Source organism: Schistocerca gregaria, chromosome 6 (assembly GCF_023897955.1).
Source record: "Schistocerca gregaria isolate iqSchGreg1 chromosome 6, iqSchGreg1.2, whole genome shotgun sequence".
NCBI classification, from domain to species: Eukaryota; Metazoa; Arthropoda; class Insecta; order Orthoptera; family Acrididae; genus Schistocerca; species Schistocerca gregaria.
The window spans coordinates 238,544,660-238,559,114 of NC_064925.1; the positions used below are offsets into that span (position 1 = coordinate 238,544,660).

At 46.8% G+C, this 14,455-nt stretch overlaps 1 protein-coding gene across 1 annotated transcript in view; it reads right to left on the reverse strand.

Annotated features, from left to right (window-relative positions):
• Nucleotides 1-14,455, reverse strand: part of LOC126278511 (uncharacterized) — a 718,457-nt gene that overhangs the window by 35,007 nt on the left and 668,995 nt on the right. Inside the window, exon 4 of the mRNA XM_049978676.1 lies at nucleotides 8,556-8,689. Coding sequence (XP_049834633.1) covers nucleotides 8,556-8,689 — 134 coding nt within the window. The remainder of the gene's footprint in view (nucleotides 1-8,555; nucleotides 8,690-14,455) is intronic.

The window sequence follows — 14,455 nt, forward strand, 5'->3', positions numbered from 1 at the left end:
AGCCCAGACTGAGAGTGCTTTCCGTTTTGTATGACCCAGCAGTGTTCACACTGATTAATCCCTTCTCGGTGAAGGAAACGGAGGACTTGACAATTTTCGTTAAGGATGTTAGGGACGCTGCGGAATCAGATGGGTAGTTGGGTGAAGTAATCCTGTACGTTGCTGATATGTGTTTGGCGAGGGATGCCAAAACCTATGTTGTGCTGTGCTGGTATTAGTCTTAGTCGTAGAAAAGGGAACTTTTGTTAAAATTCCTTAAAGGTGCTGTTGGGCGATGAAGTCTGGTGCCGCTGGCAGTGTATGGTAATAATTGACAGCCATTAGGCCCGACAGGTAAAACATGGCTAGGAGCTGTAGCGGTGTATTGCACGTACGATTTGTTTGGTGTGAAGCAACAGCGAGGCAGGGAACTGCAGCGTTGCTTAATTACGATGTATGAGGCGGGGGCACTAGGCCAGAGCCAGGAGGGCAATGTGTAAATGGCTGACGTATGGGAATTTACCCCTGTCATAGTTTCTGTCTCTCTCTGACACTACATCAGAAGTGAGGGGAAAAGCAGCTTAAGTAGTCAGCCACTTACGGCTTGGGGGTTGTGTGAGATCAGACGAGAGTCGGGTCGGACCTATGCTCGTCTACACTTATAGGGGCCAGTCTGGCAGCGATGTTGTAAATATTCTACATAAACTTGTACTTTATTTCTATGTACTTGCTCGGGCTGCATTCCGCCTCTGGGGACGCAACACCGGGGCGGGACGGAACAGCTGGAACTTGGAGATCGCATGCTCTGCCTGGAGGAGGGCAGTGACAGCGGTCTCCAGTGGGTCCAGGACGGGCCACGTTCGCTTCCCACCTGGCGTATCGGGTCCGAGCGAGGCGTACGCTGTGGGCCGCGCGGCAGCACTGCAGGAGCGCCAGAGGCGGCAGTGGGTGTTGCCATCCGGCAAGCACCACTAGCGGCAAGTTACCCCACCGCATTCAGGAGGGCACCGGTTCGAGTCCGGTCCCTTCTTGGGAGCAGCAGCGGCTGAGGGCCACGGGTGACCAGTACAACCACCTTCGTCCCATGGTCGGACAAAGCAGGCCAAATGAGGCGGACGGCGGTGGGGACTAGGGAGTGTAATCGCGACGCAAGACACGACGCCTTGGCGAGCGGCGACCAGGCAGAGCGCGGCTGCCTTCCAGCTGAGTGGCCTTGATGATGGAGCAGTGGTGTCGACACCGGGAGTTGCTGAACCAGCTGGACTCGCGGGACAACGCAGTGGGTGGCACGCCGACGCTACGCTGTACCCATCATAGTACTGTAAATTATGTGAATAAAGGAATACTTCAGAATACCGCTGTATCACTCTGCACTGCTCCTTGACACTACTGATACTCCTGACGAAATACGGTGTGGAGGTGCCCGCTTCAGCTTTGCCAACTGGAGTCCCGTGTTGGACCATCAACACCCCGCAACAGATGTCTACCAGGAGACATGTGCAAAGGACATACGTTCCAGGAGTGGGCCACGGGATTGTGCCAGCAGCAGCAGTACAGCAAGCACAACAGTACTGGCTGTTTTTGGGGGAGGGGGGAGAGGGGGAATGAAGAATGTTGTGCCGCAGCGGAACGAGTTTGTGCAAATGGTCTCGTCTAGAATCCTTAAGCTAATTGCAAAGACATATGTGCAGATTCAGAATGATGTACCTAGTAGGGTACTGTTATAGGAGGCAAAGAATAATGCTGTGGATGTTTTTTAGCGTGGTTTATGCACTGATTTGTCATGGAGTGTTCGGATAGACAACCCAGAGGACTTAGTTCTTAGGATCGCAGGGAGGTGGATACGGCCATCGCGTGTTCGCTTCGGTGGTGGTGGAAGTTGCTACGGGACCAAACTGCTGAGGTCATTGGTCCCTCGGCTTACACACTAATTAATCTAACTTACACTAACTTACGCAAGGACAACAAACACACCCAAGCCCAAGGAAGGACTCGAACGTCCGACGGGGGCACTCGCGCGAACCGTGGTATGTCGCCCTTAGACCACGCGGTTAACCCACACGGCTGTTGGTTTCAGAAGTCAAGTTTTATAGATGCGGTCGAAGGGGCAAGAAAGGAAGCAGTGTAAGCAACCAGAGTGATATGCGTGTGGCATTGTGGGCCACCGGGCATTTGAGAACAGAGGTAAGAAGGAGGCAAAGCACCGGCAAGGGAAGCAGTTGTTAAACGCAAACGGGATTGCTTCAACAGTCAGAAAGCAGTCCCAATAGACCGTAACACGACATAAGTTGGTGCGCAGATGGAATGTAGCTTATTGGGCTTAGCGGGTGTCAGGAATCAGAAATTTTTGGTAGACGCAGGTGAGAATGTGCCCGTGGTCAGTCTGGATCTCGTGGGAAGGAGGAGACTGGGACCACCTAGAAATCAGTGGGGTTTGCTTCATCTGAGACAATGGCGCAAAATTCAAAAATGGTTCAAATGGCTCTGAACACTATGCGACTTAACTTCTGAGGTGATCAGTCGCCCACAACTGAGAACTAATTAGACCTAACTAACCTAAGGACATCACACACATCCATGCCCGAGGCAGGATTCGAACCTGCGACCGTAGCGGTCGCTCGGTTCCAAACTGCAGCACCTAGAATCGCACGGCCACTCCGGCCGGCGCGCAAGATTCACCTATGATTTGGGTGAGACCAACTAAACTGCGTACGTTTTCAGTAAAGATCGGTCAGCAGGATCAGATGTCAGAAGGTATGGAAATGATAGCGTAGGTTTCCGTGGATACAGATCTGCCGAAGGAAACATTATATGTGGTTGAACCGCTCTTAAGAAATGAAGAGTTGGTTAGCTGGCATTGTTTTACTTGGAGGAATTCAGGGCCTGAGAGTGAGATTAATAAGGAACATTTGATTCCGGTGAGTGCGGATAGCTTTGGCGGAGGGGAGATGGCTCTGTCGTAGGCTGCAATATAGCCAATCTGGAAGTCCTGGGAGATGAGGACTTCCGTAGGTCGAGCCGAGAGGATAGCCACAAACAAACCGTCGATGAGGATATGTTACGAGGAAAAGTGTATCATTTGATGGGCAGTGATCGAATGGCTAGGGAGAATTTGATGCCAAGGTAACGTGATTTAATTTGTGCGAACAGTTTACCAGCAATACCGCTGACGCAACATCACATACGGACAGAGAATACTGCACCAATTTATCGGAAGGCATACCATATAGTAAGGCAGCTGCAACCATTGGTAGAAGAATTTATTGAGCAGCAACTGCGGGAAGGGGTCATACAACCGAGTAATAGATTTGGCAGTGACTACAGATATATAAATGCGATCTGTGTGAACTTTGTAATTCCGCAATGATTTCGGTAGCCGCGTATGTGAGCAGCGTGCGGTACCTCAGTTCGGTGGAGAGCCTGTGACCATCGTACGGTGGCTGGGGCGAGGCAGCACACACAGAGTGAGATGAGTAATATTATTGACGTGGTACATATGTACCGTGTATTTGTAAAAAACTTTTATGGGGTCTTGCCGCTGTAGGTGTTGATTTCAGCCTTTGACAATGCCTATTTAGGCAAGCTGTTTTATATTTGTTCTGGAGAAAGCGTGGTAACCCACTGTTGTGTACATAGTTCCGCGTAGTCGGCGCGTACACAACTGCGCGCCCTGCTAAGCACAACAGCGCAGGCGCAGCGCTCGTCCGTCTCCGCTCTACGAGATGGTGCTGCCATAAAGACGATGCGCGTATTAATATGTAACACAGCCAATGAGATTGCTGCTAACGTAGAACCTTTTCTCCTCGCGGATCACACTCGCGCAGTGATACCTGAACGCGCGTGGTATTATAACAAGTGTACAAACCTCCGATTACTCAGTCTGCATCAGTCTGCATTAGTCTATAGACCAGTTTCAGTCTGCGCCTAATAAGATTATCATATTCCTGTACATAGCCATGAAGATAAATGTATAGACACTTTGTCAAGTATCAGAGATATGTGAGAATAAGATTAACGTGCCAAGAGCAAAGGAACTTCAGATTGTCAATTGTAAATAGCATCCAAAATCAAGTTAAGTAAGGTTTATGATTTTTATTATTTTATTAAATGTGTGTGAAAATTAATCAAGTTCTGTTTAGAGTTGGTCACCGTCAATCTTCTACCGTAAGGGTGCAAGTGGCATTTCTATCGTGTGATCTAACGCCAGAAGATAAACACGCCACGATAAGACCACGAGACATATTGCTGACACTCGCCTGCTTCGTTAGAGCGGCAAGTCAAATAATCTGATGGTGTGTGTACCGAAGGTCTTACAGTACGCACACCACACCCACGCAGAAACCTAGGTAAACACCAGGTTGTTTGTGCAATTCAGGCGGATTTTTCATGATTCTTTCGATACTTACGACTGCTGACGCGCTGCAATGCTTAAAGTGATTGTAGACTCCTTTAAGCTAGCAGCCTTGCCGTAGCGGTAATCCCGGTTCCCGTCATATCACGGAAGTTACGCGCAGTCGGTCTTCGCTAACACTTGGATAAGTCTTCGACCGGTATCCTTGCGAAGCCAACTGAGGAGCTACTTGACTGAGAAGTAGCGGCTCCGGCCGTAAAAGCTGACAGCGGCAGGGAGAGCAGTGTGCCCCTCTACATCAACATTCAATGCCTCTCGTGAGTTGGGGATGAAACGGCGGTCGGCCTGCTCGAACGGAATAGACTCCTTTTAATTTGGGTATATCTTATACACTCCTGGAAATGGAAAAAAGAACACATTGACACCGGTGTGTCAGAACTACCATACTTGCTCCGGACACTGCGAGTAATGATCACACGCACGGCACAGCGGACACACCAGGAACCGCGGTGTTGGCTGTCGAATGGCGCTAGCTGCGCAGCATTTGTGCACCGCCGCCGTCAGTGTCAGCCAGTTTGCCGTGGCATACGGAGCTCCATCGCAGTCTTTAACACTGGTAGCATGCCGCGACAGCGTGGACGTGAACCGTATGTGCAGTTGACGGACTTTGAGCGAGGGCGTATAGTGGGCATGCGGGAGGCCGGGTGGACGTACCGCCGAATTGCTCAACACGTGGGGCGTGAGGTCTCCACAGTACATTGATGTTGTCGCCAGTGGTCGGCGGAAGGTGCACGTGCCCGTCGACCTGGGACCGGACCGCAGCGACGCACGGATGCACGCCAAGACCGTAGGATCCTACGCAGTGCTGTAGGGGACCGCACCGCCACTTCCCAGCAAATTAGGGACACTGTTGCTCCTGGGGTATCGGCGAGGACCATTCGCAACCATCTCCATGAAGCTGGGCTACGGTCCCGCACACCGCTAGGCCGTCTTCCGCTCACGCCCCAACATCGTGCAGCCCGCCTCCAGTGGTGTCGCGGCAGGCGTGAATGGAGGGACGAATGGAGACGTGTCGTGTTCAGCGATGAGAGTCGCTTGTGCCTTGGTGCCAATGATGGTCGTATGCGTGTTTGGCGCCGTGCAGGTGAGCGCCACAATCAGGACTGCATACTACCGAGGCACACAGGGCCAACACCCGGCTTCATGGTGTGGGGAGCGATCTCCTACATTGGCCGTACACCTCTGGTGATCGTCGAGGGGACACTGAATAGTGCACGGTACATCCAAACCGTCATCGAACCCATCGCTCTACCATTCCTAGACCGGCAAGGGAACTTGCTGTTCCAACAGGACAATGCACGTCCGCATGTATCCCGTGCCATCCAACGTGCTCTAGAAGGTGTAAGTCAACTGCCCTGGCCAGCAAGATCTCCGGATCTGTCCCCCATTGAGCATTTTGGGACTGGATGAAGCGTCGTCTCACGCGGTCTGCACGTCCAGCGCGAACGCTGGTCCAACTGAGGCGCCAGGTGGAAATGGCATGGCAAGCCGTTCCACAGGACTACATCCAGCTGCGAAAGGTGGATATACACTGTACTAGTGCCGACATTGTGCATACTCTGTTGCCTGTGTCTATGTGCCTGTGGTTCTGTCAGTGTGATCATGTGATGCATCTGACCCCAGGAATGTGTCAATAAAGTTTCCCCTTCCTGGGACAATGAATTCACGGTGTTCTTATTTCAATTTCCAGGAGTGTATGTTCTGGTTATTACGTATTAGAGTCTTCTCTGCTGTTGTGTGGGTATATTGACAGGTACAATGGTGATAGTTGTAACTAACAAAATAAATCGTTATTACATTATTACTCTTTGAAGAGCCTCCGAAGGCCATGGGTCCATCGTACCAAAATACTCATAATGTATCACTGAGCAACAGGGCCAACACCCGGCATCATGGTGTGGGGAGCGATCTCCTACATTGGCCGTACACCTCTGGTGATCGTCGAGGGGACACTGAATAGTGCACGGTACATCCAAACCGTCATCGAACCCATCGCTCTACCATTCCTAGACCGGCAAGGGAACTTGCTGTTCCAACAGGACAATGCACGTCCGCATGTATCCCGTGCCATCCAACGTGCTCTAGAAGGTGTAAGTCAACTGCCCTGGCCAGCAAGATCTCCGGATCTGTCCCCCATTGAGCATGTTTGGGACTGGATGAAGCGTCGTCTCACGCGGTCTGCACGTCCAGCGCGATCGCTGGTCCAACTGAGGCGCCAGGTGGAAATGGCATGGCAAGCCGTTCCACAGGACTACATCCAGCTGCGAAAGGTGGATATACACTGTACTAGTGCCGACATTGTGCATACTCTGTTGCCTGTGTCTATGTGCCTGTGGTTCTGTCAGTGTGATCATGTGATGCATCTGACCCCAGGAATGTGTCAATAAAGTTTCCCCTTCCTGAGACAATGAATTCACGGTGTTCTTATTTCAATTTCCAGGAGTGTATGTTCTGGTTATTACGTATTAGAGTCTTCTCTGCTGTTGTGTGGGTGTATTGACAGGTACAATGGTGATAGTTGTAACTAACAAAATAAATCGTTATTACATTATTACTCTTTGAAGAGCCTCCGAAGGCCATGGGTCCATCGTACCAAAATACTCATAATGTATCACTGAGCAACAGGGCCAACACCCGGCATCATGGTGTGGGGAGCGATCTCCTACATTGGCCGTACACCTCTGGTGATCGTCGAGGGGACACTGAATAGTGCACGGTACATCCAAACCGTCATCGAACCCATCGCTCTACCATTCCTCGACCGGCAAGGGAACTTGCTGTTCCAACAGGACAATGCACGTCCGCATGTATCCCGTGCCATCCAACGTGCTCTAGAATGTGTAAGTCAACTGCCCTGGCCAGCAAGATCTCCGGATCTGTTCCCCATTGAGCATGTTTGGGACTGGATGAAGCGTCGTCTCACGCGGTCTGCACGTCCAGCGCGAACGCTGGTCCAACTGAGGCGCCAGGTGGAAATGGCATGGCAAGCCGTTCCACAGGACTACATCCAGCTGCGAAAGGTGGATATACACTGTACTAGTGCCGACATTGTGCATACTCTGTTGCCTGTGTCTATGTGCCTGTGGTTCTGTCAGTGTGATCATGTGATGCATCTGACCCCAGGAATGTGTCAATAAAGTTTCCCCTTCCTGAGACAATGAATTCACGGTGTTCTTATTTCAATTTCCAGGAGTGTATGTTCTGGTTATTACGTATTAGAGTCTTCTCTGCTGTTGTGTGGGTATATTGACAGGTACAATGGTGATAGTTGTAACTAACAAAATAAATCGTTATTACATTATTACTCTTTGAAGAGCCTCCGAAGGCCATGGGTCCATCGTACCAAAATACTCATAATGTATCACTGAGCAACAGGGCCAACACCCGGCATCATGGTGTGGGGAGCGATCTCCTACATTGGCCGTACACCTCTGGTGATCGTCGAGGGGACACTGAATGGTGCACGGTACATCCAAACCGTCATCGAACCCATCGCTCTACCATTCCTAGACCGGCAAGGGAACTTGCTGTTCCAACAGGACAATGCACGTCTGCATGTATCCCGTGCCATCCAACGTGCTCTAGAATGTGTAAGTCAACTGCCCTGGCCAGCAAGATCTCCGGATCTGTCCCCCATTGAGCATGTTTGGGACTGGATGAAGCGTCGTCTCACGCGGTCTGCACGTCCAGCGCGAACGCTGGTCCAACTGAGGCGCCAGGTGGAAATGGCATGGCAAGCCGTTCCACAGGACTACATCCAGCTGCGAAAGGTGGATATACACTGTACTAGTGCCGACATTGTGCATACTCTGTTGCCTGTGTCTATGTGCCTGTGGTTCTGTCAGTGTGATCATGTGATGCATCTGACCCCAGGAATGTGTCAATAAAGTTTCCCCTTCCTGAGACAATGAATTCACGGTGTTCTTATTTCAATTTCCAGGAGTGTATGTTCTGGTTATTACGTATTAGAGTCTTCTCTGCTGTTGTGTGGGTATATTGACAGGTACAATGGTGATAGCTGTAACTAACAAAATAAATCGTTATTACATTATTACTCTTTGAAGAGCCTCCGAAGGCCATGGGTCCATCGTACCAAAATACTCATAATGTATCACTGAGCAACCTCTGTATGTTTGCTGGTGGAGTCGTGGTTTAGCATACTTACGGAAGCGCCGTTGACGATCCAGACGATGTGGGGCGCCGGCTTGGCAGACCCTGAGCTGCAGTTGGCCCTCAGCGTGTCCCCGGGGCGGTAGTGCGGCCGGTTCAGCCGCACCACAGGCGCTCGCGTCTGCGGCTCTGCAGACAGACGGGGACGTCAGCGTAGGCAGTATGTCATAGTTATACAAGTAAAGCAACACGACCACAGTACACTGCTGGCCACCGAAACTGCAGCAACGGGAAGGACAGCACTGAGGAAATTGCACTTATGGTGCATACACATTACAATAGAAACAATACATGATAATCTACGCTCACGTGACACAAGTCACGCGATCTTTCCTAATATCGTCTCGGACCTCCTTTTGCATTGCGTAATGCCGCAACTCGATGTCGCAGAGAGTCAACTAGTCTTTAGCATTTTGGAAAAAAAAGGACATAATGTCTGATGGGATAACAACAATCAGTGATTTTATAATGTTACTTATAATCCGCCTTGATTGCATTTTTTTAAAAATTCAATTGACCGGTTTCGGTTCATTCAGAACCATCTTCAGATCTGATATTTCAGTTACAGGAGTAACCCGTCCAAATCCAGCAACTTTCACATCAGATGTGACGCAGCATGTGAAAGTTGCTGGTTTTGGACGGGTTACTCCTGTAACTGAAATATCAGATCTGAAGATGGTCCTGAATGAACCGAAACCGGTCATTTGAATTAAAAAAATTTGCAATCAAGACAGATTATAAGTAACATTAGTCTTTAGTAGTTCCTGCAGAATATGATGCCAATTGAGAAGATGTTACCACTGCAGTATGTTGTGCACGAAATGACACCTCTATTAAGTCCTATAAATGTTTGCTTGTATTCACATAGAGCGATTGGGTGACCAAATCATTCGCTCGGACTGTCCAGAATGTTCTTCAATCCAAGCGCGAACAATTGTGACGTGTCATGGTGCACTGTCGTCCATAAAAATTGAATCGTTGTTTGAGGTCATAAAGTACATGAACTGCTTCAAATGGTCTCCAAGTACCCATGTGATGTCCTTAGGTTAGTTAGGTTTAAGTAGCTCTAAGTCTAGGGGACTGATGACCTCAGATGTCAAGTCCCATAGTGCTTAGGGCCACTTAATGAGGAGAGCTGCCAGGAAGTGAACTCAGGTCAAAGGAATGTACTTAATTATTTTCAGGAAGAAAGGCCAGCGCCATGGAATATACAGTTACTGGAGTACAGGAACTGAGATAAGAAGCAAAGATTGTTGGCTGAAGTGATTACAGTTTTTAACAACTGCACAGAAGAAATTTACCAGAATATACACAACTGAAGTGATCAGGAAAAGTAGGTTTGTAATATAGATCATTTAGATAAACAAGTGAAGTTATAGTAATAGTTTTGGAATCCGGTAAACTGCCATTTAAATTCAAGCAATACAACTGTATCTATAATTTTTGTAGTGTGGTATTCAATTATAATATTATTATATTGTGTGTTGAAGAACAAACCTTCAAGGAATTTACGAGTGGTTACTTAAGTCAATACAAGTAAAAAAGCTCTAATAAAAGTATCTCCGGAAATGCTTCATTTATAATACATGCACCTTATTAGATTTTTGATCTTCTGTGGGCATCAAGATGAAACTGGTGCAATGTTGTTTCACCGTAATGGTTACTTTACCAGGTGTTTAAAGATAAAAACCGTAGCTCAAACTTTAAATACTTATGTCACCAGCACTCTGTCTTTAACATTAATGGATTTTACGCACAAAAGTATCTAGATTGGCAATTTTGGATTCAATTGTAAAGAGTATTTCTTCCGACTCAAACGCTTTCACTCTCGTAAAATTTAGATTTTTTGTGGATTTTCCATCACGAGCTCTACAGTGAGATCCTTCATGCTCCAAAATCGTCACGGCGCTTAATCCTCTCTCTTATGTAACACAAACATGGCTGTTTGCGTTCTTTCTTTGCCACTAAAATGATTAAAAGTCAGCTTCAACCCTACGTTCCTCTATAGCACGCTCAGAACCACAACAGAAAATTTACAAAATGAAATGGTCGTGCGGCATTTTAGTGGGCGACTTGCACGTCGGTGACGATGAGATGATGATGAGGACAGTACAATATCCAGTCCACGGGCGGAGAAAATCTCCAACCCGGCCGAATTTTCAAACCGAGGCCCGCTTCATGGCAGGCTAACACAGTACCACTCAAGTAAGCAGGTGGCCTACCACAGAAAAATTTCGCGTGGAGTGATCTCTCAGCCTTCACAGACACACTCACTGTATTGTGTAAACGCTTCCGACACCTGCTCTCGCAAGACTCCCAGACGCTTGCAGAAAGTACTCGAAAGGAACAGTCAGACAGTAACTACAAGAAAAAGTTCGAGCCTAGTGTAAACAATTCTCCTAGTACTACCTGAGAGTGCCAACCGCCTGCGAGCAAAAATCTCTCACGTGTAACCCACCCCCTTGCAGTGATAAATGAATCTTGCGAGCTCCTATAACAAGATCTCGTTGCTCCTCCGTGCTCGCCAGGCCACGACATTTCATTGCCTGCCACCAGCTGGCCCTTGCTACCTACCAGAGCAAGCAAATCTTTGCTGCATGTCTTCCTCCGGCAAGTACTAATGAGATTTTGTAACTATATCGCCGCTACTTGTGTATGAAATGTTTTCTGTGCGCAACTGCTAGGCCGTGCTGCAAGGTAACGCCTTTGCATTTTTTATTCTGTTCTCAAAATTGGTTGACGCATTATATGTCATGCATATTACTCAGTAGACTTTCCCACCCCAGATGAAACTCTCTTCCACTAGAGGATTTCGAATTGTAGCGTATACCATGTGTACTGATAGGTCCTCAGAAAACTAAAATCACTAAATCGAGGAGTTCGTCCGCTCATAGTGCACACTCTCTCCTTCAGCATGCCGGCGGCTGTGACAGAGCGGTTCTAGGCGCTGCTACTGCGGTCGCAGGTTCGAATCCTACCTCGGGCATGAATTTGTGCGATGTCCTAAGGTTAGTTAGGTTTATGTACTTCTAAGTATACGGGACTGATGACCTCAGGTTAAGTTCCATAGTGCTTAGAGCCATTTGAATCATTTTTCAGCATGACAATGCCAGATCACACACGAGCGCTGCGGCATCTACAGCAACCGGACGCTTTGGGTTCACTGTCTTCGATTGCTCTCCAGACAGTCCCAACTTGGTCCCACCCGATTTTCATCTGTTTAAAATACTTAAATATCACCTTCCAGGATTTCAGGTTGAAAGTCATGAGTCGGTGCAACTACAGGTGAGATTGTGACTCCGTGAAGGAGGTCTACAGTGACGATATAAACAAAGTGGTGTTCGCCGCCACGGTGACTATCTCGAGAAATAAACACGTAGACATGAAGAATAGAGATATAGAATGTTAGTTAAGTTTGTTTAAGTTAAGCCTTAAGAGCTTTCACATAAAAATTCAGAATCGGCACCTCTTTTATAATTCTGTATAAGCTATTAACCGCTTGTCTGAGAAATCCAGTCTCTGTGTTTGCCAACTGTTTATGAAGTTTGTGAGTAGCAATGTACGAACTGTGAATGTGCTCAGAGTAGGAGACTTGATGTGTATGTCATTCCTCTTCTGTGTACTGTAGTGTTTCTGAAGATTATTGTCAAACTGTTATCAGATTACTCAAAGTTGTAGAGAAATAGCTGCAAATTCAAATCAAAACGTAATACATACAAAAGATTATAGCTTTTGAAGGTACACAGAGACAGAAGAAAACAGATGACGAGCAGCTGAATAGTATAATTGTTGTGGAGTTTAGACAATACCATCCAACGCAATGCCCAAGGGTATTTCTACTTCTCGAATAGCACGTGGGAAATCTTTTCGTGCGACGGTTCTCGCCTTTTCTGCCTGTCTGCTAGGGCATCCTTACCAGCTCTCTGACAGGGCAGGTTGATGAAATTGACTCGTAAATTATTTATAAAAATTCGGAACAGCGGAGCACCTACAACGGTGTCTCGTATGTCTGAGATATTGGTTTCACAAGACGACTTCCTTTCAGTTACTACTAACTCTCACCTTCCTTACAGGAAATGGAAATGTCGTGTGACGAGGGCTTCCCGTCGGGTAGACCGTTTGCCTGGTGCAAGTCTTTTGAGTTGACGCCACTTTGCGTGTCGATGGGAATGAAATGATGATGATAATACAGCATTTAGTCTCTGAGCGGAGCAAATCTCCGACCCACCCGGAATCGAACAAGGGCCGTTAGGTATGACATTCCGTCGCGCTGACCACTTCTTCTTTTTTTTTTTTTTCATTTTGTTCGTTGTTGATTGTTGTGTTTGACATCACATGACATCCGATCAAGTGCGTTCGTTTGTTGATTCTTCCACTCAGTTTTTTATTACAGAGGCCAACCAGCTCTCTGACCAAGCACGCGGAGCTACCATGCCCTCAGGGGCGGACTTTCTTCCAGGTGATCAAGAACCCAGTTGCTCAGCTGTAAGGAAACTCCATTACAGGTAGTTTGATTTGGCGTTATTGCAGTAACTTGGTAATATATGTCTTATCATTGCGAGGAGATATAGGTAAAGGAAATGCAATAAGCCTGTGTAATTTGGACAGTGAAATTATGCAAATTAGAGTGGAATAAGATACTGATCAACCAACTATGCAATCAGCAGATTTATTCTCAATGTGTTTGGCATCTTAGTATGCGCATGTGTTTGGGTGTGTCAGAAGTATCTTGAAAGCGCTTCATGCTATTGATCTCTTTATTTTCAGCAAAGCGAGACGGAGCTACTTTTGGCATCTGTTGAAATCGCGAATGCGTTTCGAGCTTCCGAAGCTGAGGTATTAGATTATCAGGGTAATAGCTAGCTGAAGGAACTATGCCGCTAGTGAGAATATGTAAGATGAAAATAAAATACTTTTCTTTTTTGAGGTTCTGAAGACATTTCTAGCGACTAGGGTTTGAGAAAAAGTGGATATTATGCCGTCCGGTCCACTTTTGTCCGAACATTTAGTCACTCTGATATGAGGACGATGGTCTAACTCATTTAGGTTTTTTCAACAGTCTACACTCTATATGAATGAAATTCCGACATGTTCTGTTTCTTAAACAATGGGTGTGAATGAAATTCTGAATTGATCCGTTGTTTTTATAGTCTGTGAGAACGATATTCCAACTCGGTCCGTGTTTTAAACGATCTGTGTGAATGAAATTCTGACCCGTTGTGTTGCTTAAATTGTCTGTGTGAATGAAATTCCGACTCGTTTCGTTTCTTAAACGGCGTTTGTGAATAATATTCAGATTTTTTCTCTTTTTCTGAACGGTCTCTTTGAGTGACATTTCGACATGTTCTGTTTTTTTGAAGGGTCTGTGCGAATGAAATTCCAAACCATACAGTTTTTAAATGGTTTGTGTGAATGTCACCATCTGAATTTATATTTGATATCACCCGCAACATGTAACTATTTTCGTACCAAATAAACTGATATGCTTTCTTGTAATCGATTCAAATTTTTACTGACTATTGTGGTTGTCAACTTGCTTTTCGTTCTACTGGACAAAAGATTAGTTTTAAAATTCAGGTGATGGAATCTTGACGAAATGTCGCGCAGTAAACTGGCGTAGCTATAAAAAACACTAGCTGAAACTGAGTCTGTACTGAAAAGAGCATTTAGACCCTTTCACAATTGTTACAGATATTAGGGCAGCTATTCTGAAAGAAGACAGACTAAGATGAAAAAAATGAACATAAAGAAAACAGTGTATTTACGAAAGCAGAAGATGGAGACAATGAATAACTATTCTGAAAGAAGACAACGAGGAAGGAGATTAATCAAATCTATTTACGAAAGCACAGATTTTGGAGCAGAAGAAGAAGAGGAAGAAGAGACAAGATGAAT